At 50.6% G+C, this 26,974-nt stretch overlaps 1 protein-coding gene across 3 annotated transcripts in view; it reads left to right on the top strand.

Annotated features, from left to right (window-relative positions):
• Positions 1–15,256: 15,256 nt before the first annotated feature.
• LOC140661542 (zinc finger and BTB domain-containing protein 40-like) overlaps positions 15,257–26,974 on the top strand; it is a 134,582-nt gene continuing 122,864 nt past the window's right edge. The window contains exons 1-3 of one of the 3 annotated variants that reach the window (XM_072883881.1): positions 15,257–15,421; positions 22,863–23,653; positions 24,281–24,414. In XM_072883881.1, coding sequence (XP_072739982.1) covers positions 22,924–23,653; positions 24,281–24,414 — 864 coding nt within the window. In that variant the 5' untranslated portion in view covers positions 15,257–15,421; positions 22,863–22,923. The remainder of the gene's footprint in view (positions 15,422–22,862; positions 23,654–24,280; positions 24,415–26,974) is intronic. The other 2 variants (XM_072883880.1, XM_072883879.1) reach the window with 2 other exon arrangements.

Here is a 26,974-nt window from a genome sequence, read left to right as displayed (position 1 = left end):
AATATCATATCATATTTTTCATGGCTGCAGTGATGGAAACTATGCTACACTGCAGCTGGAGCAGCAGAAGAGTCTTTTATGGGCTGCTTTTGCCCAGGAGGAGTTAGTGGACTCACCACTTCTCCAGGTACCTTCTGTGGCATCACAACAACACCTAGTTTCTGAATTAGGGAGACTGTCACTCCTGGGACATGCTGCAGGGGCTCCCAGGGCATTGCTGGATTATATTACAACAATTATGGCACACAAATAACCTAGCTTTGCTCTGTGGGTATGGGGCCCTCCTCCATGTCTCATGAGTCTAAGAAGGTTGCAGCACTGTCAGGGTAAAATGTCTTCTGGTTGGTCAGATGAAGCTTTGGGTAGGTAGGTCTTTGCACCTCAAACATCCTTTCTCTGATGCGAAAGGGCTCAGACAAGTGTTGTGGCAGGAAGGTTGCATCTGACTTTGACGTGACTTAAACCACAGGCTCCCCACACGGCAGCCAAGCTGGCCGCCTCTCTGGTCGACTGCCCAGCAGGAAGGCTGATGCAAATAGCAACTGTGGATGCTGGCACTCGCTGGAGGACAGCACAAACCTGCATCTGTGCCGTTTGCCAGTTGCTATTCAGCACCCATCTTCCTTCTGTTTGTAAAGCTTCAGGTCTACCCAATCCATGAGCAGAAGCTGTTGCAGGTGGCCGAGCAGCCCAGTCAGGCATCATGGCGAATGAACAACAAATAAGCAAAAAATATTCTGAAAATAGTTTGAGGCTAAATATTGTTTGTCCAAGTTACTTGACCAAGACTCCTGAATGAGGAAGTCACTGGCAGGAACTGAGATCACCCTGGGAAGGATTCGGAAGAGAGTGAAATTCATCGGCTCCTTTGTCTCGCTGGACAATCACAGCTTTCATCCTTGACCAGTTGCATTTCAAAACATGTCTCATGCTTGAAGCCAGAGTGGATGCTTTGGTCAAACTATTCAGCACACTGAAATCCTGGGCTTAAACTGTACCGCTCAGCTCCTTGCTGCAGACAAGGTTTATCCAAGCATGTTACCAAGGCAGTGAGGAGTCCTGGATCCTGATACAGATGTGAAGAAACACAGCTGCATCCCTACACACCAGTTTCTGGGCCCTGGGGAGGACTAATATCTTCTAAATTACTGCTCTCTGAAACTGGGAATATGTTGGGAACTGAGAGATGGAGATGGAGCCTTCTTCCTAACCCAGCCCAACCCATTTTACCAATCCCTAGTTGCTTCCTACATATCTTTAATGAGCACTTTCTTGTAATGGGGCAATTGCAGTAAGGTCCATATTAGTTGTCTGGGAAGATGGTTCACTATTATGATGTCCTAGGTCAGCCTGAACCTCACACCATGCCTCCTATTCAGGTGGGATTTGTTTGTAAAGGAGTCTCAACAATTTAGGGGAAATATATTGGAAAAAGCAGATGGCTTATTTGCCTCTGCAAAGACCCTGAGGAGAAAGAACTAAATCTGAATGGCCTGCATGGGTGTCTGTATGGTATGTGGTATGGTACACAGCCTCTGCTGATGGGTGTACAGGATTTGTGGGACACTGGCAAGTCCCTGTTGGACCCACGCTGGGACAGGATGTATCTTCTTGCCCCTGGACCAGGACAGCTCTATCCACTGCCTGCATTTTCTTTTTGAGGAGGTGCTTGGAGCTGTGGCCCACCCCTGGGCATAGCAAGACTGCTGGTTCCAGCACGAGCCACAGGCACATCAGAGCTGTGCAGTTAAAATCTAGCTGCTAAGGGTGTTATACGTAGCTGAATGTGGATGGTTTCAGTGCCTGGACATGGACACAGCACACACTTCCCTGTGTGTTCTCTCCTTATCAATAAGAGCTTGCCCTCCCCATGGTGAGAGTGGAGGTTATCCTCATGGGCACATCACTCAGTCTCATTGCTGGGATGCCCCACTAGATGAGTGCTAACTGAGGAAAAGTCCTGCAGGAGAAAATTGGAACAGGAGAGGGAACAGGAATATAAGAAATGCCTTACTGGGTCAGAGCTGCAGCCTGCCTAGCCTGCACCTAGCAGGGGCAATAGGAGATGCTGTTTCAGGTGAGCCTTCTGCAGCCTAAGCACCTCATACTTTAGCATCCACAGTCACTGGGCTTGGGACAGTAGAAGGCACATATGTGCCTGTTCCCTCTGATATTCTGTTATGGACCTGATGTCCATTAGCTGGTCTAATCTGACAGCATCTCTCTCCACAGCCTCTTGTGGCAGTAAAATCCTGAGGTTTTACTCACTGCATGAAGAAATCTTTCCTTTTCTCTGTTATCAGAGTGATATCCTACCAGTTCCACTGACTGCCCCTAGTTCTTGTCCTTGGGATTTGATTTCATGTTCACCTGAGTCACCACCTTGGGGATTTTGTAAACTTCAGTCACATCCCTCTCAGCTTTCTCCTCTCCAAAATGATGAATCCCAATCTTTTCAGTGCCTCTTCACAAGACAACTGCTCCAGCCCCTGGTTCATTTCAATTTTTAATTGAATTGCCCTTCTTATAAGAAAGTTAAAGCCTCCAGGTTTGTTTCTATCCTCTGTTTAGTTCTGGAGAAGATCTGGCAGATCTTCTCTAGGGGCTGTAATTGTGGTGAGTGAACACTCAGCTGCTTGGAAATATATCCTAAAAATATCAAATGCCTTGTTTGTGATGTTGGCTATAGTCCTTCTGGATTTATAGTTTCTTCATAGGGTATTGCTCTTGCTCCAGCAACCCATACTGGTAGTTGAAGACATAAGTGACCTACAGCTAAAGAAAATCCCAGGATTTTCTGCTCTGCAAAAAGAAAAGGCTGTTGTGGTTTAACCTCAGGCTGAGGAACAGCAAAATTGTGAAGACAACCTCAGATTGAGGTCAAAAATCTCACAGGCCGATGTCCCTGGTGGCTTACCCTAAACATGCATTTATTTAACACTGGGCTGCATGTGGTCCTGGAGCATTTGCAGGAGAATGGTCAATGTGTCTCACCCTGCTTCCAGTACTGCCTGGAGATCCCAAGTCTTTGCTCTGCAGGAGCACAGCTGTGCTTAGGAGTCTCTTCTCAAGGCTCACTGCAAAGGTTAAGCTGCATGAAAGGAAGTTGTTTTTCCAGAGTCAGGGTTGAAGGACAGAGCTGTGGTATACCAGTATGCAGTTTGCGTGGTTGCGACGGTCCATCAGGGGGGCTTTGGGACAGAGAAGATGGACATTTATTTGTAAATTTTATGGTCTCCTGAAATGCTCACTGATGAGTGAATGAATAAAACCCAGCTCTGTGCCATGTTTCATCTGCTTCACCTTCTGCAAAAGCATACACCTCATGCACAACTGAATGGGTTAAGTTCACCTTGAACACAGCATCAAGCTAAGCATCTCCCCAACTTTATGTTCATCCCACATCTCCTGCTCCTTCCTGGCCCCACACTTGTATGTCCCCACCCTCAGAAAGACCAGGTAGAGCTTGCACTTGGCTCTTGACCCTGATACCACAGTGGCAGCTCTCCAATGAGGATCCTGGTGGCGGGACACAGCCACCCATCAGGCCCCTCTCCATTGCAATCAGCACAGTGCGTGCAGGAAGCCATGGGGCAGGATGAGGCAGCACCAGCATTCAGGTGCCTGCTCTTTGCAGAAAAGCAGGTGTGCATGCTGCAGAGAGGAACCACTCCAGAAAGCAGTGACCATGGCACAGGGACTGCAGTGAAGGGACTCACCTGATCAGGTGCTGCTCTCTCCTGCAGGCTGAACCATGCCAGGCAAGTAGGGACCTGGGGGCTCTCTCCTCCCAGGGAAAGAGGTGTCCTGCTGACCAGGTTCATGACTCATGCAGAGTCCCTTTGCCATGGCCACAGATTCCAGGGAGCAGAGGGTGGTCAGTGGGGAGATACCCTTCTGCCCTGCTCTGCTGCTCTGAGACCTCTGCATCCCATGTGGGCAGACGCAGGCCTGCCCTCGGCTGTCCCCTCGCAGATCCTGTGCAGCACGAGCAGGACGCTGACCTCTCCCTGCACAAGGCTGGATGCTTCTGTCTGTGCTTTGGGACCCGCTGACTCACGCATCTGACTCACTCGAAGGCTGAATTTCCATTGCCCCCAGTTACTCCATTTTGCTAACCCTTAAGTGCCCCCCACCCACAGGGATCCTCTCCCTGTGGCAGGGAGGCTCTCAGCCCTGTGGCAGGAGAGCAGCAGCTTTACTGAGAGTCAGCAAAGTGGCTGAGAAATGACAAATGGGTTCATGGTTTTGCTGCAGCATGTGCAGAACAGAGCCCTGGACACAGCTATTGCCTGTCCTTGCTACCCACTTGCTGGAGCAGGGCAGGGGAGCCCAGGAGACCAACTCCAGCCTCCAGTGTTAGCCTCCAGGAGGGTGCCTGGGACAAGAGCTCTCTGACTGTACCCATCTACAGCTGCATGGCCTCAGCCCAGGGCTCTAGCCCTGCAGCCACCCAAGGACCTGCCCGGTGTGTTCTCTGCTCCTAGCTGGCCATGTGCATCACCAGTGGACCACCTGGCTAGTGCTGCCCAGTGCTGCAGATCAGCCTTTCTGCTTTCCCCTCCAGAATGGGGCACATGGGGACACACAGAGCAATGTGTCTCCCTGCTTGGGAAGGGATGCAGAGCCTTGTTGAGGTGGTAAAAGGGGCTGCGAGATGCAGAGCTCAGGAGGAAAGGAGAGACCAGAACGAGTGTGTGCGAGCTCAGAGGTTGCTCTGGCTGCCTGTAAGAGTGGCTCATCCTGCCTTACGATTTTCAGTGCACTTTATGCTTCAAAGCCCATCTCACCAGAGATCTCTCACCCCTAGAGAGATGCACAATCCTCCAGGAAGGTATCCCTCTGACAGGTCCCTGTGCTGGCTGAGAGGTGCAAGAATCAGCTCTTCCCTTTGGATGCAAGAAGAGGATCCACCCTGGGTCGGGGAGAGCAAGACTAGCCCTTCATTTGTCCCTGTTGGTCCCAGGAATGGAGTCTCCTCAGACCAGCTTTGCTCCCAGCCCATGCTATGGCACTGCTGGAGCAACAAACCCACTGTGTTGGGAAGGGAGGGCAGGCTGGCTCATACCTATCTGGTTTGAGTTAAGTGGTGGGGATCTCTGGGATGCTTGCTGTCCCCAGAGCCTCCTCTGCCTGCTCCGGCACCTGCCTGCCCATGCTTCTTTGCAATTTATTGGTCAAAATCCCCACCAGATCCCACTAGGATGGAGAAGCTCTGTGCTGTCCCTGGGGCCTGGCCAGCCTGGAGGCTCTCCTGGGAGGATGACAAAATGCTCACCATCCATCTGGTCTGTTGTCCCCATGCCTGCCCTCCCCTGTAGGAGGTCAGCCTCAGGAAGAAATGTCCACAGATACCAGGTCAGAGCAAACAGCAAAAGGTCTCTGAACTTCTATAGAGAGGAAGACTACTGGTTCACAGCTCCCTCCCCAAGCGATCCAGATTGACAAGCACGGGTTTTGGTTGCTTCTGCTAACCCGCTATGGTTACCTCTCTCTTATTTGTATTATGTCCCAGCCAGGGCAGTCTTATCCACACAAACATTTAAGCAATTGTTGCTATAGAGAAGACGTCCAGCACTGCCTCCTGAGGGATTACATGGCCCTTACGGCCCAGCACCCTGGCAGCACCATGGTAGGATGTGCCTCTACCTCCGAATGGGAGCCCTCATCTTCAGGGATGGAGAGTTTGGCCAGTGTGATTGAATTTGAAACCACTTATCATGATTGAACCACTTTCTTCTTCTGGAGGTTCCCCATCCCAGGAGATCAGGCTACATCAAGGTCTCTGGTTTCCACCCAGATGTGTCCACCCAGTGACCCTCCACATACAAGAGCAGTGTCCCAGGCCACCAGAACACGTGCCATTCTTCATCCTTTGCAGCTGGAGTAAAAGACCTCCCAAGGCTGATTCACAGGCTCGATTAGAAATGCTATCTATCTCAGTACATAACCCACCAATAAGCTTTCTGGAGCTTTGCAAGGCCCTGGAAACCTTTTGCCACCCTATTTCTGAGTCTTCCCTCCATTTTCCAGACAGTGTAGGTGCCTGGGAAGCACAGAGGAGGTGCTGGTGGTGTTTTTCCCAGAGGGTGACTGTTGCTGGGTACCACGCATCAGAACAGAGCATACCGTACAGCCAGCGCAGTGTTACTGCTGCCCTGAGCCAGCTCTGGAGGGCTGCGTGGGTGGCAGTCCTCAACCTGTCCCCAGTGTGTGGGGACAGGGCTAAAACAGTCAGAGGGCTAAAACACTTCCCTTGCAAAGAAGTCTGTGACAGACAGACCTTTTCCAGGTCTGTCCTGCCCAAAGAGACCCCAAAATAAATATCCTCGAGGCACCAAGCCCCAGGGGAGAGAGGAGCAGGAGCAGGGAGTGGGACCAGGCTGGTGTGCTCAGCCCTGCGCGCAGGGCAGCCACACAGATCCACGCTGTTGACAGATCCAAAAATAACTCCAGCATCTCTATTTAATGCTATTTAGAAAAACCTCCCGCTCTGAACTGGTGAGCTTCCCCAAAGACAGGATCAATATTTATAAATACCGCGACTTCCGTGACCTGGTGATATATACGGGAACCGGACCGTCGGGCAGGGTTGCTGCAGCCCCAGCTGGGTCTGCATGCATTAATAGTGTCAGTCATTTTTGCTGTTCCCCAGGGGAGCAGGATGGACTGCGGTGGCTGGAGGAGGAGGTCTGGGCTGTGCAGGGAGGCTGCTGAGCAGGGGCAGCTCACATGGAGGCTGAATTTTCCTCCCACATGAAAACATAATGAATTTTTAAGGAAATTCGGTGCCAGTGCTGACCCAGTCAGGTTGAACTTGCCAAGTAACATTGGCCAGTGGTAAGCTGCTTTCCCACATCAGAAGGGACTGAGGGCTCCTCTGTGATAGCACAGGGAGTGTGGGGCACCCCCAGGACACAGGAAGCTGTCCCCATCCCCCCGTGCCCAGGATTCAGATCAGCTTTCCTCTTCCCAGGAGCCTGTCCTGCCCACGTGGAGAAGAGTCTGGAGGTCAATGCCTCAACTTTCATGGACATAACTGAAGTTTGAGCCAATAAGGAAAATTGCAAAGAAATAACCATTTTGGGTCAATGTGAACTGTGTTTTGGATTGCAATTTTCTAGGCCACAAATCAGCCAGCAAACACAGTACTTGCCCAGCCCTGATCAGGATCGCTGTCTCTTCATACCAGACTGGCTGGCAGTCCCCTGGTCCCCTCCCACCACAGTCAGAGTAACACAGCATGCTTTCTTGGGTGACAAAGATGATTTTAATGATTTCTCTCCTTCCTCTCACGCCTTGCCATCCCCTCCACTGTTCCTATCCAGCTGACTGTGGACTGCTGTAGAAAGCAGATGGGGGATATATTTAACCCCCAAGTCATCTTCACGGCTAGAACTTTAGCACAAACAAATGTGTCAGCAGATGGCAGGGACAACAAGCTGTGGCATGAGGATGGAGAGATGATTACCAGCAACTCCATAAACTGATTTTCCCTGATAAAAAAGCCTCCTCTGCAACACCACTTCCCAAAATGTCCTGCCTGGCATTTGGACTGGGATGTCCAAGGGATGGCATATGGGCCGCTGGTTGCTCTGCCTGCATTGGCTAGGGATAGGTCCCACCTTGCTAAATGCCACCCATCAGGACCTCTCCTACTCGGCCTTCATTGATCCCATGGGACAGGTCCCAGTCCATGAGAAAGGACCCTCCTGAAGTGATTGGGGCACTACTCCTCTGTGATGGAGGCCTGGAAGCAGGATGCTTCCCAGGCAGGTGCAGAGGGCACAGATTTACCTGCATGGCTGAGTGATGGAGAACATCAAGCCCTTCCCTGTTCTGCAGCTCAACCCTGCTGCCTGGAAAGGAGCTCATGATCCAAACCATGGCACTACCTTGGCACCGTCAGGGGACTGCAGGAGTCTCCATCCCCTGCTCCTCCAGCAGAGAAAGCAAAGCATGGTGGTGGGAAAGCTGGGCATGCTTTCCACTCCCAGCCAGCAGCAGGCACTGGCGTGCAGCAGCCTGCATGTGCTGAGAGCCAAAAACGGGACTGGCAGGAGTCTCTGCCCCAGCAGGAACATGGTCCATGCAGCAACTGGGTTGGGACGTGCGGAGGGACATGTGCCACAGGGGGCAATTTGGAGGGAGAGCAGCTAAGTCAGCAGGCAAGCGCATGGCTGGAACCCCGCCAGCACCTGCCACCTCTGGAAATAGCTCTTACAGGGAACCGGGTTACAGGCATGAGGTCCCCTTCCCTTGTGTTATTACGCAGCACATGATACATGAAACATGTTGGCAGCGGTCAGTCTAGGGAGAGTTGCAGCAAGGGAGGGAATGAGATTAATAGGAAAACAAATCAGCACCTAGAAACGGAGCAAACGGACAACATGGAGGGACCCAGACCACCGGGGATGCTGGATCGCAGACAAACCCGTGCACATGCATGGAAGGAGAAACAGGCTGTGTGCAGAGCTGGCCACCAGGAGTAAAGACGGGAAAATGAAAGGAAACCCCTTTATTATCTAAATGGGGATACAATTTCTGGAAGAACAGACTCTTCAGCCCAGGAATGGTGTTTGAAGCACTACAACAGCTGAGAGAGGTGTTGATGGGTGCTGTCACCAGAAAAAATGAGAGTACAGAGATACTGTTTTTTACCTACAGCCAAGACACGGGAGAAGAAATAGATACTTGATTCCGGAGCAGGGAACTCTGCATCAGCATGGGCCTGCGGAGGTAGTAAAGCAGAACATGTAGGGGAGATGTTGAGAAGCAGATCTAACACAGAAGAAATGTCACAAGACTAACAGTTATGAGAAACGATTGATAACAAGTGGTAGCTGCTAGCATTTGAGACATGCTGGCTGAGAGCAATGTACAATGGACACAAGGGAACAGAGTGGACAGAAAAATGTGTGGCTCTGCACAGCAGTGGAGGAACTGCTTGTGCTCAGTGGCCAGTGCAGTCCACAGCTTGCAGATCTAGGAGCAGGGATCCTGCCAAGCCAGAAGCTTGCTGCTTTGCTAACAGAGCATCTACAGACAGGAAGGAGGTTGTGCTCAGACAGAAAAGGAGCTGCTGACTGCGTCCTCTGGAAGGGGATGAACCCACCAGCTCACTGCAGTGCATACACTGAGCAATCCCTGGTCACCATGGAGAAGCCCCCTACTGAAGAGCTTTGGAGATCAGCTCTGAGAAAAAAAGAGTTCAAGTAAGTTGAGCTGGGATTACCTTGCGCCGCACATGCAGATTGATCTGCAGTCTTTTAGCTTGTTATAGCACTGGCATGGCTGGAAGGAGAGGCTCAAGGGATGTTACAAAGATCCCAACAGAAGTGGGTACTGAGACAGGACAATAATTTGTACAGCAAGGTTGGTAAGATCACAGAAAACCAGTGTGACAGATACCAGCAGCTCCTACCAGCAGGTGAGGGGTGAGTTCTGGGCCACATTTAGGGTGGGATTTTGCTTAGAAGAGGCCAGGCACTAATACCAGGGGACTGAAGAGCTGACATCATGGACAGATGCCTAGGCATGCTGAGTTGAGGATGAAGGCATGCCTGGAGTGGTGCCAGGGCTGGATATTGATGCTCAGCTGAAGACAAGTGCTATGCCCCATCCTGAAAGGAATCTGCAGCCTCCTGAAACTCCAACCTGTCTGTGAAAAGACTGGAAGAAACCTGATCACATTTAGTAACGGATCACAGATATGCGATCGCTGCAATAGCAACCACAGAGCCTGCGAACTGGACTTTCTAGAGGCCACTGAAGTCAGAATCTGATGGAGAAGGTAAAGATGCACTGAAGATGCACTTCAGAAAGCGTGATGTTCTCCATGTGTTCTGCTCAGACACTGGGCCACCACAGTCAGCAACACAGTGGACAGAGTCTGGCATCCTGTGGGAAGCTGGACACTAGATATCTTTCCCCACATACCACACAGAAGGGAGTAGGAATGGAAAATGCCAAGGACATGGTCCCCCTTGGGAATCATTGCAATAAAAAGCAATGAAGTCAAAAGCCAAGGAAGCTGATGAACCAGAAACTACAAGAGGGCATTAGGAAATCAGTCTGGGTGCCAGTAGTCCACCTCCTAAGTGAAAATTCACTTTGGCTGGAGAAACACAGCAGTGAAATACTTCAAACCCATTTACAGTCCCTGCTTCTTAATGTGAATGTCCCCTTCCCCAAAAGACCTCATCAGACTTGGTTTCAAGGGCAATTTAGCTGGAATAACAGGGCAACTTACAGTCTCTGAGTACAACCCTGGAATGTGCTGGCAAAGGCAAGAGGATGGGGCAAAAGGGGGGACAGAGACTCCTCTGCCATGAAACAACTGCTCCCCTGCAAGGATGGGGAAGGACTGGAGTGGGAGGAAATCTGGAGTTTGGTACACGGAGAGTGCACTTTGCTTGGTAACTCCCAGTGTCTCCTCTGGGACAGCTTGGAGGGGTTGTGCATGGTGTTCTGCTCTATTAGTAATTACTTTATGCCAGCACATGTAAATAATTATTCTGGCACAGCTTCGCAGCAGAGTGCTGCACGCAGTCCTTCTGAGCCGTTGTAGCATTGACCCTAGAGCACAGCCTGCTCTGCTGGCTTCCTTGGAGGATGATACCAGGAGCGATGAGATTTGTGTTCGCGCATGGACAGGCTGCAATTCCTTGCACCAACAGCACTTTGGAAACTTATAGTATCTGTGCAGGCGAAGTGTATTTCCATGTGATCAAACTCACTGCTTCCCCTCAAGAACTGATTGTGCAGCCCACCCCTTTCCCTGAAATCAGACCCTCAAGAGAGAAGCTTTGCGGTTAAAAAGATGGAAGGGAGAAACGCTTACAGAAAAAGGAAGATAAAAGAAGTCTCCATCACTTGGTATTTTCTGTGAAAGGTTTTGCCTGAGATGGGGCGTCCATGCCAAAGTTATAAACCCCTGTGAACAGCAAGGTTTCCAGTAGAAGCCAGAGTCCTTGCAAACTGATGTGCCTCTGCACGGTATGACATGTAAGAAATCTTTCACCCCAGAAATCTGCCTCTTTCCAAACTCCAACAGTGCCCTCAAGTGCTCAAAGGAGAAGCCGCAAGCCAGGGATGGAGCTTGCTACCACCCAGGCTGCAGTGCAGAGAGATTATGAACTAGGAGGGGAATGATGTGGTTGTATGGCCTTGAACTTGGCTCAGTGCTGTCCCTGACTGTGCTAAGCCGAAATGGCTGTATCGCCCTGTCTCACTTGTGTTCCCCCGCGTGGGCAGATCTGCACCATGTGACAGCCCAGCTGTCACCAAGAGATGCTCCAAGAGCATCCAAAGCAGATCCATGGTCTGTGTTGCCTGGAAAAGATGCACATGTCAAAAGCTTGTGAAAACAGTGTGATTTGGATTTGACCACTGGGGTGATCCCACCCAGCCAGACCTCCTGGTCCCATCCCTCCAGAAGATGTGACCTCCTCTGGAGAGGAGAGGACTGAGTCTCAGTGTCCCGGCTTCGGAGGGGAGGTTGTGTTTCACTCCATCTGATTCCCTGCCGTAAGCTTTCCAAGCTGTGTGGAGACAGTTTTGGCACAGCAAGGCAGGGCAGTCCTTGCTCCTTCAGTGGGCTGTGTCTCAGCAAGAGGGGCTCTTTCAGGGAACAAGAGATAAGGCCTGTTTGGATCTGTGGGACCTCTGCCCGCTCCCAGTGAGACAGCGGGAGCTGGAGACTCCGTCCATTCTCATCTGGGCTCCTTTGTGTGACACACAAGTCATCCCTGGCAGGATGGTGAACTCAAAAACAGCTCACCTCGCTCAGGTCTTCTCCTGCAGATTCCCGTGAGAGTCACCCGGTGGAGCTTTATCCTATGGTCCTACACTTCGGGGAAAGAAAACACTCAGATGGTACACCTCCACTCACCAGTACTTGCTGTATGAGAATTAAGATGTTTCCAAGGGACAACAGGATGTTACTGTGATGGGAATTGACAAAGGTATATTGGGACACTGTTCTTGTCCCCCGTTTCCTCACCCTTTTCCTTATTTGGGGAGGATACTCTTAGCCTGGATCATGGCATTGGTTTACTTTACACCACGTGGCCCCAAAACCCATTGAGTTAAGCAGCAGAGGGGACAGAAACAGGCAGATGGGGAAGGGAACTTCTGAATCTGTTTTGTCCCTGCAGCCAGAGTATCATGGTCCTCACTGATTACCTTACCTTCAGCCCTTGGAGGAAAGCCTGCCTGGCTTCTCTGAAGGCATGTTTGTTGTCCTCTTCTGTCACTTCTCATCATGCTACTGTCCTGTCGTCTCCATACACCACTGTCCATCACCTGCAAGGCAGGAGACTGTAGCTGCTCTCTCAGCAGGCTGCCATCATCCCGCCAGTCTGCCTTCAATCACAGACACTGCCAAGCAAACAGCAATTTCGGCTCCAGAGCTGGCTTCAGCAAAAAGCCACTCCTTTATCACCTTTTGCTGCACTGCCTTGACCGGGGCAGTGATGGGCATTCAGCTTTCTCCTCTCTCTAATCCTGGTGAAAAGCTGCTATGACAGGTGCCTGCTCCAAGTGTTCGCTGGAAGTACCACAACACAAAGCCAAAGCAGACGCTATACAGGCAGGCTCACAGACGTGGAGCCAAAACCTCATGCCCCACTAGATCCCTTTTAGTGCTGGAGCTGCAAGTTCCTTCCCTAAGGACCAATTCTCAAGGTACCAGCGACATTGGGGCTCTTCTCTGCCATCCTAGACTTTGCAGGAAAGGTTTTGCTGCTCCAGAGAAGGCACCTACTGCAATGCACAGGTACTCTGCTGTGGTTCGTCACTGCCTCAGACAGCATGAGATGACCCTGCCAGCAAGCGCAGATCCGACAGTGATGACGGTGGTCTTTCTAGTGTAGCAGGCAGCACTCGCTGCCCTTCATCTCACCGATGCTCCTTGGCAAGTGCCAGCCTCTCCCTGCGGCAGATGGGGAGCAGGTTTTTCATCTGACACAGCCTGGTCATCATCTTCAGGTCAGCTGCTGTCAGCAGCCACAGAGCAACAGACACTAGTGACTTCTCAGGGCTTCAGCATCAACTTGCTTTGATCATCACTGACCTGGGGATAAAAATAACCAGATCTGGGTCCAGCGCTTTTTCACGGGGAACTCTTCAGCACATAAATAGGAGCACTTATGAGAAAATGGCTGGAGCAGGAATTGACAGCTGTAACAGAGACAACCAGTTGCAGGAGACCAGCAAAGGACCGTAGTCTGAGCAGGTGCCCCAGGAACCTCTCTCCACACCTCCACAGCAAAATGGCCTGTCCTGCTTTTCTTGCATTCCCCAAAAGTGACCTTGAAACCTGCTGCTGTGATGCCATTTCTATTCTAATGGCCAGAATAGCTGGCTGTGCTACCCATAGCTGAAGATCCCAGCCAAAAGGCATTTCCCTGGCAGAGTGCAGAGGCTGCAGAGCAGGTCTCATCACGCATTGTGAGTTTCTAATTAATACCCATTTGCTTGCAAGCTGATCTGCCTGACCACATGCCAGCCCCCGAATTTCATCTGCATCCCTGTGCATCCATTCATCACCAGGACCCACAATCCCAGGCCCTGCCTGCCTGCTCTCTACCAGGTCACACGCAGCCTGGTCTTGAAGCTACATAGCTGAAGATATTACTCTCCCCACCTCTATGCCCTTATGCCAAAATTAGCACCTGTTTATGCAAATGAGTCAGCTCATTAGGCCTCCCCTTCGATCCATCAATAGATGGCAGCTGATAGACCCCTTCCAGGCCTGGGAATACAAATGGCAATGCCTGAACCTGCTGCTCCCTGCACTGTCTGGCGACTTTTTTTTTCTTTTTTTTTTTCTCATGCAAAATACAGCCAAAATTTTTCTGCTTCCACAGTGACACAAGTCAGACAAAACTTTCCCCTGTGGGCAGAGGAAACAGCAGCTTTCAGGTGTGCACTTTGGCACTGTGCAACTGTTCAGCTAAGAAAGCAGAAAACACCCGCCCGACCTAACACATGGGAGAGGGATCACATCTTCGCTGGCTGAGGTATGATCGCGATTTAGTGAGGCCAGCAGGGACACTTAGTGGCCTGGCTGTTTGATGGCAGGGGCAGTCCTGCTTACTGGGGCCATCTGGAAGCTCTCAGAGCCCGCTGAAATGAAATGCACCCAGAGGCCCTCTTTGAGCTACGGGCTGGGTCAGATTACTGACAGAGAGACAGGGAACATAAACACACCAAGGTCTTGGGGAGGAACAAGGAGCACCCCTGCTATGCCAGTGTGTGTCTGTACAGAAATACAAATTGGGGTCTCATCACCTCGGCCCCAAGAGCAGGTTGCCAGCACATGGGCTCAGTGAGGACAGGCTGTTCTGTTCCCACCCCGCATCCTGCCGTACGCAGACTAAGGCACGGCATACGTACACAGGACCTTGAAAAGCACGGTGGCCTTCAGCATCTGGTGGCTCCTTTCCCCCTCGCAGTTCCTGGGGCCAGCCAGGCACGCTGGGCATTGCCTGCAACCCCCCTGCCGATTCACCTTCTAGGCCTGGTGACCCAGGCAGCCTCCCCAGTATGTGGTGCAGGGCCCCCATGAGCTGGGCTGCAGGCTAGCTGGCGAGACAGCCCTCAAGAGTGGCTAGGGGAGGTGTGGGGGACCACTACAATGGTGAGATGGCTGCGGGGAGGGAACAGGCAGTTGTGGCAGCAGTGTGCTGTGAAGCCGAGGGCTAGCAACTGGGCAAGCGCTTGATGAAACACAAGGAAGATCGGGACCCACTGCCGGGACTGTGTCCCTCTGCCCCGCTCCCCTCCCGCAGTCGGTGCCTCTAAGGTACACCCATAACCTTGCCTCCGGAAGGCCCAGCACGGCCCAGGTCTTTCCTCCCCCTCACCCAGCCCACGGGTGAGTGATCCAGAAGCAGACTTCGCTCCTGCCTGGGATCCCCCCGCCTCAGCCCTGCAGGCCCCTCGCAGCCGGCCACCCACCACCACCGAGCTGCTCGCCCACGGCCCGTGCCCTGCCACCACCCCCCCCCCTCAGGAAACGGGCCCCGGCTCTGCCTCAGGAGGATGATGTTTCATTAACCGAGGGGGCTCCGAGGCGCCCGGGCACGGGGGAGGCCGGGCGGGAGGAGCCGCCGTGGCGGTCACGGCCGGTCGCTGCCTCAGCGCGGCCCCGCGGGGGGTGGGTGAGGGGCCGCGCGCGCGGGGAGCGCGCGCCAGAGAACTGCGCATGCCCAGCTGCCACCGCCGGCTCTCTCCCCCCGTGCCCCTCCGTCACGTGCCGCGGAGCCGGCCCGCCGTCGCTTCAAGATGGCGGCGCGCGGCCCAGCGCCGCTGAGGGGGGTGGGGGGGAGGGGCGGCTGTTGTTGAAGCTTTATTGTTCCCGCGGCGGCAGCTGCTGCCGCCGCGCGCCGTGTCCGCCGCGCCGCTCCCAATAAAGGTAACCATGGCGACCGTGGCGCCGGCCGAGCTGGGGGCCTGGGGGCCGCGCCGCGCCGCGGGGGCGGCTGGGCCCGAACCGGCCCGCATCGCCTCGCTCGGTCCCTCCGCTGCGGGCCGTCCCCGTGGGCGTCCTGGAGGGACTCGGCGGGCAGCTCCCTCCCTTCCACCCTCGCCAGGCTGTCCTCGTCTCTGGCCTCCCTCGCCGGGGCCTGGCCTCGCTTCCCCACCTCCGTGCCAAACCCGCGCGGGCGGGCCCAGCTGGGCCTGGGCTCTGCCGCGCCGGGGATGGGGCGGTTTGCCTCGTCCCGTGGGACAGTGGGGACGGGAGCGTCTGCCCTCACCCGCAGGGAGGGACTGACTCCTGCGAAGCCTTTGCAGGCGGACAAGGAGGTTGAAGGGAGCCTGTGGGCTGCCCTTGCCTACAGCGTGGCCGGGAGGTGGATCCCCCACGGGAGTGCTGTATTAAATCAAGGTGTGTTTGATAGGTGCTCCACACGTGGCCAAAAAATGGAAGGACTGCTGTCCATCTCATTTAAAACACTGCACGTGTCCCTTCTGCTGAAGGGAGCCGGTTGATTGCATCACTGCCATGGAAAATATGTCAGGGGTCTTTCCTTTTGTAACCTACACTTAAAAGCAAAGATGCTTCCAGCAGAATTTTGGCTCTACCTGTGAGCCAAAGCCCATCAGCTGGGTACCACGAACTGCCCAAAGATGTTTCTCATCAGATGCACTTTAGGGGCTCTTTGAGCTGTGTCCCCTGCTTGGGCAGAAGCTGTGAACCTCCTAGAAAGTATTTTAAAGGTAATTACCATCCTCTTCAATGCCTTTTGCTACAGATTCCTCTCCTTTGCTTTGGACTACTGATCATGTCTGTTCATTGAGATGACTGGTTAGAAGACTGACCCATCAAGAGACAAGTAGTTTGTTTGCATTGAGCCAAGAAATCAGCGCACTGATCCAGTTTCTTGTGTGATCACCAGCTCGATAGAGCTGCTGCAGAGGAGAAGGGAGGAGCAGGGCTGCCCCTTTCTGTAGCAGCCTGTTCCGGGGTCAGGTTAGACATGTAATGACAATATGCTGTGGTGGGTCCTGGTCAATAAAACCCACCTCCTCCCCAGAGAGGGACAGGCTTGTAGGTGAGCCTCAGGGGTAATTTTTTCTCCTGTGGTGGAAAGGAAGGCTGGCACAGCTGATTTATTGGCCCAGATATGACATAAGGCAGCATGATTCTGCAGGTTTTTGGTTAAGAGATACCACGTGTCTTACATTTGAGGAGGAATTTGGGTTTCAAACCCCAGTCCAAGGACAGGGTGTTGCAGGAACAGCCTGTTGGAGTACAGACCAGAATGGACGTCTTCTCCCAGCCAACCACCCCAGCTGCCGTGCCGTGCTGTGCTCATTTGCTCTTGTTTCATCTCCCTTTCCAGCATATTTTGAGTTAACTGACATACCGCTCTTAAAGAAGGTCCTGAGAATGTGCCCGTTGTCACCCAGACCGCAGCTCAGCAGTTATGGAAGTCTTCCAGGAGATGGAGGAAGCAAGTTGGCTTCCTGGGGTAAATGCCATTAGGCTTTTACATTGCTGCACCCTTCTCTCTCTGTGTTTTAAAGCAGCTGCACTAATCTTTGAAGAGTTGTTGTAGGTCCTTTTGCCTTAATGGAGTTTTGGGGCTGTGGAGATGTCTCTCTGATGGCCTAAAGCAGGAGGTGACAGTGTTGGAAGTCCAGGTGCCTCCTGGCTTGCTGTCTCGATAGATTCAGCTCAGAGTAATTCTGTGTACTTTACTAACAAGTCTGAGGGAATCGGTCCCCGTTTTGGGCTGACCACGCTTGAGTAGTGTCATTTTAAAGCTTTTTTTTTTTCCTCTGTGTGCTTGAAGAGGTCTTTGGATCAAGATACTTTACAGGTGCATTGTGCCTTGTCTGCTCTTGGGTATAGAGACAAATGTCTTCTGCACTTGGCTTGCAAAATGGGTCCAAGCAAAATGGATCACAAAAGCTGGTCAAAGTAGTGTTTCTTTTTCTTAAAAAAAAAAAGCCACTAAAAAATTACAACACGCAATCTTCTCTGATGTAAACCTACCTGACAAACAGGAGTTCACATGTCTAACTTGTTTTTTGAGGATGTTATGGGAACCTGCAAAATATAATTAGCACTTTCAGTGTTCTTGGGCACAGTGAGACAAGGATGAGCAGCGGCTGGAGCAAACTTTGGCTGTTGCTTTGGGTTTGTGCTGGTTTTCTGCTGCGTGATTTTGTTCACTTGTTGAGGCAGCCCTATTCCCGGAGGGATAGGCAGCAGCCCTCGCTTTGAAGAGTAATGGAAAACTTGCTGTTAAGAGTTGGAGCATACCTATTCGTTTTTCAAGCTATTATATTTCTGTGCAGAGCATCAGTGCAGACAGATAGCCAAAGCGTTGTGTGTGTTTTTGAGCGGTATATTCTGCTGCCTTTAGAGACCACAGAGCACTGAATTTAGTCAAAGTGTTGCTTATTTTCCTCTGTTATCTGTCTGCACTGATGCTCTGAACTGAAATAAAATAGATTGAAAAACAAATTGGTGTGCCCTGACTCCTTGTACTGGATTTTACATTATCCTTTGGGAGAGCTGCCTGCTCTGGCCCTTTGGAGCACCCCAGGGAAAACTAATGACCCCTCAGCCTCTTTCAACACTTCAAAGACTGAATTACTTTTGGGGGAAGAGGTAAGAAAATTGAATTGCAGTACATGATTTTCTGGCTTTCCAGTAACCCTCTTTGTAAGGTCATCATCTTAGTAACAAGAAAACAGGAAACTGGTAAATACACACAGAAAGCGTTCAGATTCTGATTTAAGGCTGTCACTGTCCTTAACTCCTCAGAGCTAAAACCAGAAGGTTGCCCATTGCTTGGAGGCTGCTGTCGTACCCAAGGGACTGCAGGGCCAAGGAACACTAGAGAATGAATCTTGGCTTTCTGTCCTGCTGCATTTACTGATTTATATGAGTCTTTTGAAATGAGCCTTTGAGTAAGTGCAAAATGGGTAGTGATGGGGTGAGCTCCTCTCACAGGGGCCGGGAGCCTTCCTGGGCTGAGACTAGGCTTGCTTCGATGACCGCTTTGGATTGTAGCTCCCGTGAGCAGAAAGCTAAGAGTGCAGGGAACAGGAGGGTTCTTGGGCTGCTCCTGTGAGACCCTCCAATCAGCTCTAACAGGAGTGGTGTTTACTTAAGACAGAGAAGTTGGATTCTTCCATTTTGCTTATCTCTTTCTGTGCACTTTTTTTTCTGCCTGCTTTGTTTTAGCTTTTTAGAGCTTGCATAGGATTTGTTGCTTCTACTTTTGCACCGAGTGTGCAGGTTGGTCTTAGTAAGCTTTATTATCCGTCTATGCATTGCGTTGCACTGCACTGTGCTGTCACCAGAGGGAGCACAAGGCTGTGGGTTTGTGCCTTTAAAAAGCAGTGGGGTGGTATTGCTTAATTTCTTGGCAGTGCAGCAATAGTTGCCTTTTTTTTTTTTTTTGAAAGCTAAAAAAAGCCTGCTCCATGTGCATCCCAAGGAATAATTTCAGGCGTGGAAAGCATCTTCAAGCTGGCCACTAAGATGCTACTAATCAATGCAGGAAGTAGCTTTTGGCGTTATTTTGTTAATGCCAGCAGGTGTGTTGACCAGCACCTTGTAAAAGCCCTTAATTATGGCACTGAGGGGTATACACAATCCTTTTGCTAAGGCTGTGGTGGCATTAAAATTCTTTCTGCGCCTTGTGATAGACTTTCTGATGATGTGAGGTACTGCAGCAGCCTCGTAACTGGAAGGGAGGGATGGTCTCATCTGTACATCTTTGGAGCACCTATCTCTGTAGCGTCTAATTGCTAAAGTACTCAGTCCTAAATTTCAATTATCTTTTGATGAACCTAGTGACATGGATGGCTTTTGAATCTGTTGAATCTGGATTGAAGTAATTATATGAATAATGAAGAGAAGTAATTTAATTTGGAAACTCCTTTTCAGTTATGTAGATAGAACTGGGTGTTCCTGTTTCCTCCTTCTCTGTGGAGAAGCGTTGTTGCTATCAACATATCCTTTTCCAGTTCTAATGTAGCTTAAAGAAAAAGACATGATACCCTCGAACTGTGGAGGTGTATGAGGACAGAAATACCTAGGAAAAGGAAAAAAGAACTGGAACTGGATGGTGGAGGGTAATGTTTGGTGCAGACCTGTTCTGGACCTCCCGTACTTGGGAGGTTCAGAAGAAGGGACTTCTTTGCTGAAGTGGGTGTCCTGAGAGCAGTCCCAGATGATAATACTGCTTAAGGATGAACAAGAGGACATATATCAACATGTGGTCGAGTAGAACCTTAGGAATGTTAGGCACTTTTGAAAATGTGTCTCACTGGAAGTCAGTGGAATGAAAACTCCTAAGCCACCTTGGTGTTCTCCCTGGGAAGTTGGCAGGATGACGCTTAAGATGTCCCTTGATGTTCCTCAAAAGATTCATCGTTCTTTTGCAAAGCCCATCTGGAGGGCAGCTAAGATGAGCAAATATCTCTGTCCCCTCTGTCCCGCCTTCTGACTCAAGTGAGCCGATATTTTGGAAGAGGGCAGTGCTCTTGTGGCTGAGGTGTCAGAGACCCCAGAAGCAGCCCATTTACTTTAAGTTTGAAATTCATAAAAAAGCCCAGTGAGCCTCACTCCAAAGAGGATGCAGAGAAGCAGCTTTAAGCTGAAAAAGTAACAAATGGCTGCTTCTTACCAGTGATGCTGGCAGAGGCAGATGGCTCGTGCTCTGTAAGCACTCATCACTGCTGAAGTATTAGTTACCTGCTCTCAGAGAGATTCGTGGTTCAGCCTAGTCCCCCAGCCAAATCTCCCAAAAGTCGTCTAGAAGATGGCTGGGAAATGAAGCCAGACAAATTCAGGTAAGAAATGAGGCATGTAATTTAATAGTTAGAATAACTGTGGCAGTGGAGGGTCCGCCCCCTAAAAATCAGTTCTTATCATGACTGGGCACCTTGCTGGAAGAGAAGCTTTAGCCAAACCCAAGTTACTGCGGCCGGAAATCTAGGAGACAGTGATGGATGAGACATCAGATTGCTGGTGGTGGTCCCTTCTGGTCGTAAGCTTTGAATAAAAGCCCGATGCGTGTTCTAAGTAGGGGCCAATTGCCTCGAGGATGGTCTTGGCCATCACCCCTCGTTAAAAAATGTCTGTTCTCTTTGTCAGTACTAGATCTTTGGGTCCCTATAATTAAAGAAATAAAATGTGTTTAAACAAATATGTCTGATCTAATTGCTCAGGACACATTTTCCAGTGCTCTGAGTTGCTGTAATAAAGAAGGGGAGGTGCTGCTAGGCTGCTTAGAGCTTTACTGTTTTGAGCTGTCATAGGCAAATATGTCTTCTGTATTCTTGCCAGGAATAGAGGGAGCAGACGGTGCTGCTGCTTCTTCCAGCTTGCCACAGTGGAAGCAATAGGTTTTATGCACAAGGCTATTCATAGTAAAGTGAGCAGACATCTCTTCCAGGACATCGATGTTTCCTGCTTGTCCTTTTGTAGGAAGAGCCACAGATATTATTATTTAAACAGCAGACCCAATTTCATCTCAGATACTGGAAGTCCTTCAGCTCCAGGGAAGAAGTGGGTGGACTAAACCTGCTACTACATTGAGCCTGGCAAAAGAAATGGGTCTCTTTCTTCTCCCACGACCAGCAGCAACTCCGCTGATGGCAGCTTGGTTACTCGTGATTTACAGCGGCGTGGGAGGATAGCAGAGCCTGCGTGTTTAATAGGCTGGAAGTACAGGTGGCCGGCCCTGTGCACGGGTGAGGGGGTGGATCTGGTACTTGCAAAGTAGCAGAGACGAGCTGCAGACCAGACGGCCTTTGGTAGTGATGCACCTGGAGAAGCTCTGGCTCCTGGGAAGCAGGAGGGTGGGGTATCGGTGACTACTTAGGTTTCCCTGCCTTCCAGAAAAGGACCTACCTACCCTGTGCTCTCTCTTCAAAGGTATTCAGATGGAGAGCATGACACCACTGCTTTGAGGTGATGTCAAAACCAACTGTGATCCTATCCTGATGACTGAAAAGCAAGTTACATAGTACTTCATCTTTAAAGCACGGGGGAGCTCTTGGCTGAGCAGGACAGCTCTCATGTATGGGTGGCATCCACCAACCAGTTGCTCAGCCATCTGTAGCTTTGGTATGAAGTGATGTCTCTAGCTCCTCCTGCCTTCCCACAGCCACTGCAGGCAGTGCCATGCAGAAGGACAGCTGGAGTCCTGCCTGCCTGTGGGCAGGAGGTCCTGCTCCCCACAAAGTCTGAAATCCTGAGGGGTTGGCGCCTTGTGGGAGCGAGACACCAGCTCAACCTGCGCTCAGTGTCTACTTGCAATTTGGTGCAAGCTGGGAGTTGCTCTGAGCCTTCTTTTGTGTGAGGCAGCGCTTCAAGGTGGTGTATGAGCATCGGCTCATTAAAGCTCGTGCCCTGATGATAGACAATATTACTCCTGTTCTCTATGAGACATAGGAGGCTGGGTGCAAAGATGTTAAGCAGTTGAAGGTCATGTAAATCGTGTCCATCCAGGTGCTCTTCCTCTAGAGCTCATCCTGTTTTGTTTCAGCATCATTGCCAGCACCAGTGTTAGGCATCCTAGTGTGTGGACAAGGCAGTAACATCTTTATCTTGTCTAGCTTAGATAAAAACTCCAGATATCCTGCTGATAAAAATTCTGTTGGCAGATGTCTTATCTGTTCTCCCTCCTGCAGTGGAGAGGGGGGATGTAAAAGGGAAGCTCTGGTAGATGGGATTAGGGCTGTGGACTTCTGCAAGAAATTACAGCCTGGGGGAAAAGACTTGTAAGTTGATGAGTTAGGACTGTGGTGTGTTGAGAAGGGAGGTGCTGAAGGCCCTGGGCTGCAAGCAGACCTCTGTCTCCAATGCTCGTGTGCCCCTGCTGATCTTAGCAGTGATGTGGGGAGAAAATTAACTGGTCCCAAACCAGTTAGTGTTTTTCAGGTCAAAACCAACACCTCAGATTCTCCTCTGTGTTTGGTAGATGGTCTGAACAGGTCTTCCTGCACTGCTTCCTCAGCTGCCCTTTTAGAAACCACCTACTGAATTCACCATCTGAAGAGCATTCACACCTCCTTGAGCTCTGTCAGGGGCAAGTCAGGGAGTTTCTTCTCCCTTTTTATAACTCCTGGGACTGAGTACTCATTTCCAAGCTCTTTCTGAAGTACTTATATTTGAACATTATCTAGACTCTTCAGCTTTAGTGGAGTAAGTTGCTGAATTTAGGGAGTGCAAGTTCAGAAGGGGGCCTCTTCTTGCTGTAACCACTGAACTGCAGCATAGTAAGCTAGTAGGAGGTGTAAACTGAAAAGTAATTTTTGCTTACTCTTTCTGTCTTGCTACTATCTGGGCAAAGTGCTAACAGGATCCTTTGTTTTTTCACTAGCTGGGCTTCGTGAAAGCAGTGTGGCGACCACTGCAAGAGGAGACCAGTAGACCCTGGTGCCATGGAGCTTCCCAGTTACAGCAAGCAGCTGCTGCAGCAGCTGTACGCTCTCTGCAAAGAGCAGCAGTTCTGCGATTGCACCATCTTCATTGGGAATGTTCATTTTAGGGCACACAAGGTGGTTTTGGCTGCTGCCAGCCTGCTTTTTAAGTCCTTGTTGGACAGCACAGACACCATCTCCATCGATGCTTCTGTGGTGACCCCTGAGGAGTTTGCGCTCTTGCTGGAGATGATGTACAGTGGCAAACTCCCGTTGGGGAAACACAATTTCACCAAAGTAATCTCTGTGGCAGATAGTCTGCAGATGTTTGATGTGGCTGTTAGTTGCAAAAACCTCCTCAGGGACCTCATCAGCTGTTCAACTTGGGACCAGGTAGTGAGAGAAGTCTCTGGCCAGGCAGCAGACTCATCTGGAAACCATGCTGAAGCTAATAACCTGCCCCAGTCTGAAAAACCTGCTGAAGGAAAAACAGATATCCTCCCCCCTCAGAGAGTTTCCCCTTCTCCTGGCCCTGTGGAAGCAGAAATGGAAGCAGATGTTTCTCCTCCTGGCCAAGAAGTTGCCATGAATCACACCTGGGTTCACCAGGATGTGATGCCAAGTGACTCCAGATCCCTGTGGGAGGATTCAGGCTCTCATCCTGATCAGCCTGCCCGTGCCGAGCCGGGTGGCAGTGCGGAAGAGGAGCTTGCTGAGCCTCCGGAGGAGAGAGGAGGAGCGAGGGATTTAGGTGAGACTTTACAGGTCTGGGCACAGCATTGCCTCTTATTTGCAACTGCGTTGACTCACTTCTTCCTTTTATGGGGGATCTTTTCCTCTGTGTTTGTTCTTTTTAGTTTGCCCTGGGTTGGGAGCAGCATGATGTGTACCCCTTTTCTGCAGGGACTTTCTTCCTTTGGCACTGTCCAATACTCTCCTTTGGCCTTTGCAGTTGCTTCACTCTCACTGCTTTACCAGAGCCATAATGAGCAAAACTTTTCTTACCCGCGCATGTGATTGCATCTGACGTACAGTGGGATCTGTGTTAGTGCAGGACACGAGGTTGATAAGGAAATCTGTATAACAGTAAGTGAACAGAGTTGCCTGCCAATGCTACCTTATCTTTTAAACTCCTGTTCAGCATGGAAGGAAAACAGAGGCTGTACTGGGTTTAAAATAAATGTTCCGTTTATAACTGGTGTTAAGTAAACTGTTGGTTTTCCCTCCAGGCTGCGTGATATCTTTAGAAGGGATTTGTGAGTCACAGCTTCCCTATTATAGCCAATGTGCTGGTTACAAACTGATGCCTTTCAATCACATCATGCTTCCTGTGAATACCTTCAATTAGCAAATAACTTATCTTTTTTCTCTCACACAGCAGCAGAGGGGAAAAGCTGTAAACTGGATTTCTTTCTTCGATATGAAAGTGTTTTCTCTGAGGCCCTTTCTGATGACCGAGCTGTGCTGAAAAGACTAGAAGAGTGCAGAGAAATTGATGCCTCTCAAAAGGAGGTAGGCGTGTTTACTGGGGTAAATGATACAAGTTTTTTCTTCACCCTGCTGAGGCCTAGAATAGTTTGTGCCCTGCTTAGGAAATTGTTTCATGGGAAACTGGGGCTCTGGTGCCTGGTGGTTTGAAGGGCAACACATGCTCACCTGAGCAACACGCCAGAGAGAAGCATCTGTAAGAGCAAGCTGCTCGTGCACATAGGTAAAGAAGTGTATGTCCTGCCCTGAAGGCATCTTCATTGTGTTGTAGGAGAGCTCTAGTGCTGATTTCTCTCCTCTCGTTTATGGCATTTGCTTTGGGAACTGTATTGACTTGTAAATGACTGACATATGAGATCCCAAAATAGAGTTCCCGAGCCCTTGGCGAGGGCTTGCCGCGGAGCATCTGCTCCTCTCTGCGTATGGCAGGCTGCTTGTGGGGAGCGTTATGGGGGGGTTACGGGTGCCACCCCGCGGCGCTTCTCCTGGCGATGTGCCGCTTTAAAAGCAGTCGTTGCTGATGAATGATGCTCAAGTTACCGTTGGAGGGGATATTTGACTCTGGTGCTTGGTTAATGCTGAAGGATACTCTGGGCTCTGAACAACAGTAGCCAGATACCAGCTCTTGTACCAGCTAAAAGCCACTACAGAAAGAGCAGGTTATGTCTGTATTGGTGCAGGAGGACATGGAGCTTGGAAATTATTGCAGCGGGTCCGGGTGGGTACTCATGCTGGCTGCACGCTGCTGCATGATCGCAGCAGGGTCTGCGAAAAAAGCTGTGGCCGCTGTGGAGTAAGGATGGGACTGTGCTTGCTCTCCGCATGCCAGCTGTTTCTGATAGAGCGTTTTTCATACCAAGCTGCATGAACTGCTCTGCGTACCTTTTCTGTATGTGGAAAAATGAGAATGCGACTGTTTTATTGCTGGCTTTTCAGTGGCTCTGTGGTTAGCTGACCTTTTGAAGCTGAGAAACGCTATTCTGTAGGTCGGGGGGCTGTGATGCTGTCTAGGTTCCCATGCACTTGCTAGCTGGGAAGCTGTCTGGATTCAAGTCATTTGGTGCCTCCAGTACCAGTGTGACCATGGGACACGGGACATTTTGGCCATGGTGGCATTCTGCTTTTAAAAACCCAAGGCAACATGTTTATTAGAAAAAACCCCATATGACAGCAGGGGGGGAAATTCTCTTGAGTCAGGGAGTTCAAGTTTCTTTTCAGACAAGCCTTTAAATGTTCCTGGAGGGAAGCCCGTGTTCCCTTAGCTGCTGACCCTCCTCATGGTGTTGAACTTAACATCTCTGGGGCTTTAGGAGGGAGATATGGGTCCTAATTTGTGTTTGTAGTAGCAAGCCCAAGCCTGGCCAGGCTGACAAGCATCTGTGAGTACATTGCTCTCAGCACGTCTGTGTGCCCTGAGAAGGATTAGCTTTTTGTATGTTTGTTCATTGCCCCAGTCAGAAAAATATGTCGGGTTTAAGTTTTTACCTATTCTGCACCTCGGCAATTGGAGCAGAGCTGGGGAGGGTGTTGTGCGATGTGGATGCGTGCTGCCAGAAGGGATTTGGCAGCTCCATGCACCCGTGCCAGCAGGCATCACCCGTGCCGGCATGCCTTCCCTTGCCCGCTTGTGCTGCCACCATGGTCGCAGGGCAGCACAGCACCTGCAAGGTGCCCAGGCAGGTGTGCTGCCTTGCTTCTGCTCTGCACAACAGCCCCATTTTCTATTGCTTTGCAGTAACTGTTGTTTCATGTTTCTTCAGCACCTTCAAGACCCAGCAGGTGAGGTTCGCAGACATGTGCCCAGCCCTTTATGCTCCCAAATGAGCTGTTGGAGCAGGAGCCAAGCAAGAGGTTGTGGAGCTCAGAGACTGTTCGGGTGTCTGACCGCAAAACAGCTGGACAATTTTTCTGCAGCTATAAATAAAAGCTGAATAAATGAGAAATGGATTTTCTTTAAGCCTTCCCAAAAAATCACTTCTCAGCTGTGACAAGCATGAAAAGTGTCAGCCCCAGGGCAGTGGAGGGGACAGACTGCAGCCTGTTGTAAGCAAGGGCTCAACCAGATCTGTCTCTCTCTGAGCTCCTCTCTGGGACAAGCAGGATCTGTGGGCACCAGCACCAAGCCTGGGTTCTGTTTCCAGCAGACAGAGTAGCTTTTTCCCACAAGGGCCCAGTGTTTTCTTCAGGGGAAACACAATGGTGTGTTTTTAAAGTCATGCTTAAAGTGCAAGTTCAGCTCTAAAGAGCCCAGCTCAGGATGCATAATTAAGGATGAGATTGTGCCAGTGGTAGATGTCAAGGGATTTTTTTTTTTCTCTATCTCCTTTTTGTTTTTTTCCCTCCCCTTTTTCATATTATTTTGCCACTCATTTGCTTGAAGTCTCTTAGGCACCTCAGGGCAAGTAAAAGTCAGTCTGGAAGCCAGTGAGATGCCATTTCTTTACACTAAGCAGTCTTGCTGGGTGTGCTTGCCCTGCCACAGGGGAGATCTCCCATCCCTTGTGCACATCCTTCTTCTGCTCAGGAGCCTTTTGTGGGTGGCTTATCTCTATAGGCAAGCAGTGATGTGTTTTGGACAGCAAAG

Source organism: Ciconia boyciana, chromosome 19 (assembly GCF_034638445.1).
Source record: "Ciconia boyciana chromosome 19, ASM3463844v1, whole genome shotgun sequence".
NCBI classification, from domain to species: domain Eukaryota; kingdom Metazoa; phylum Chordata; class Aves; order Ciconiiformes; family Ciconiidae; genus Ciconia; species Ciconia boyciana.
Note: the sequence above shows the minus strand (reverse complement) of the source record. Positions and strands in the feature narration are given on the sequence as shown.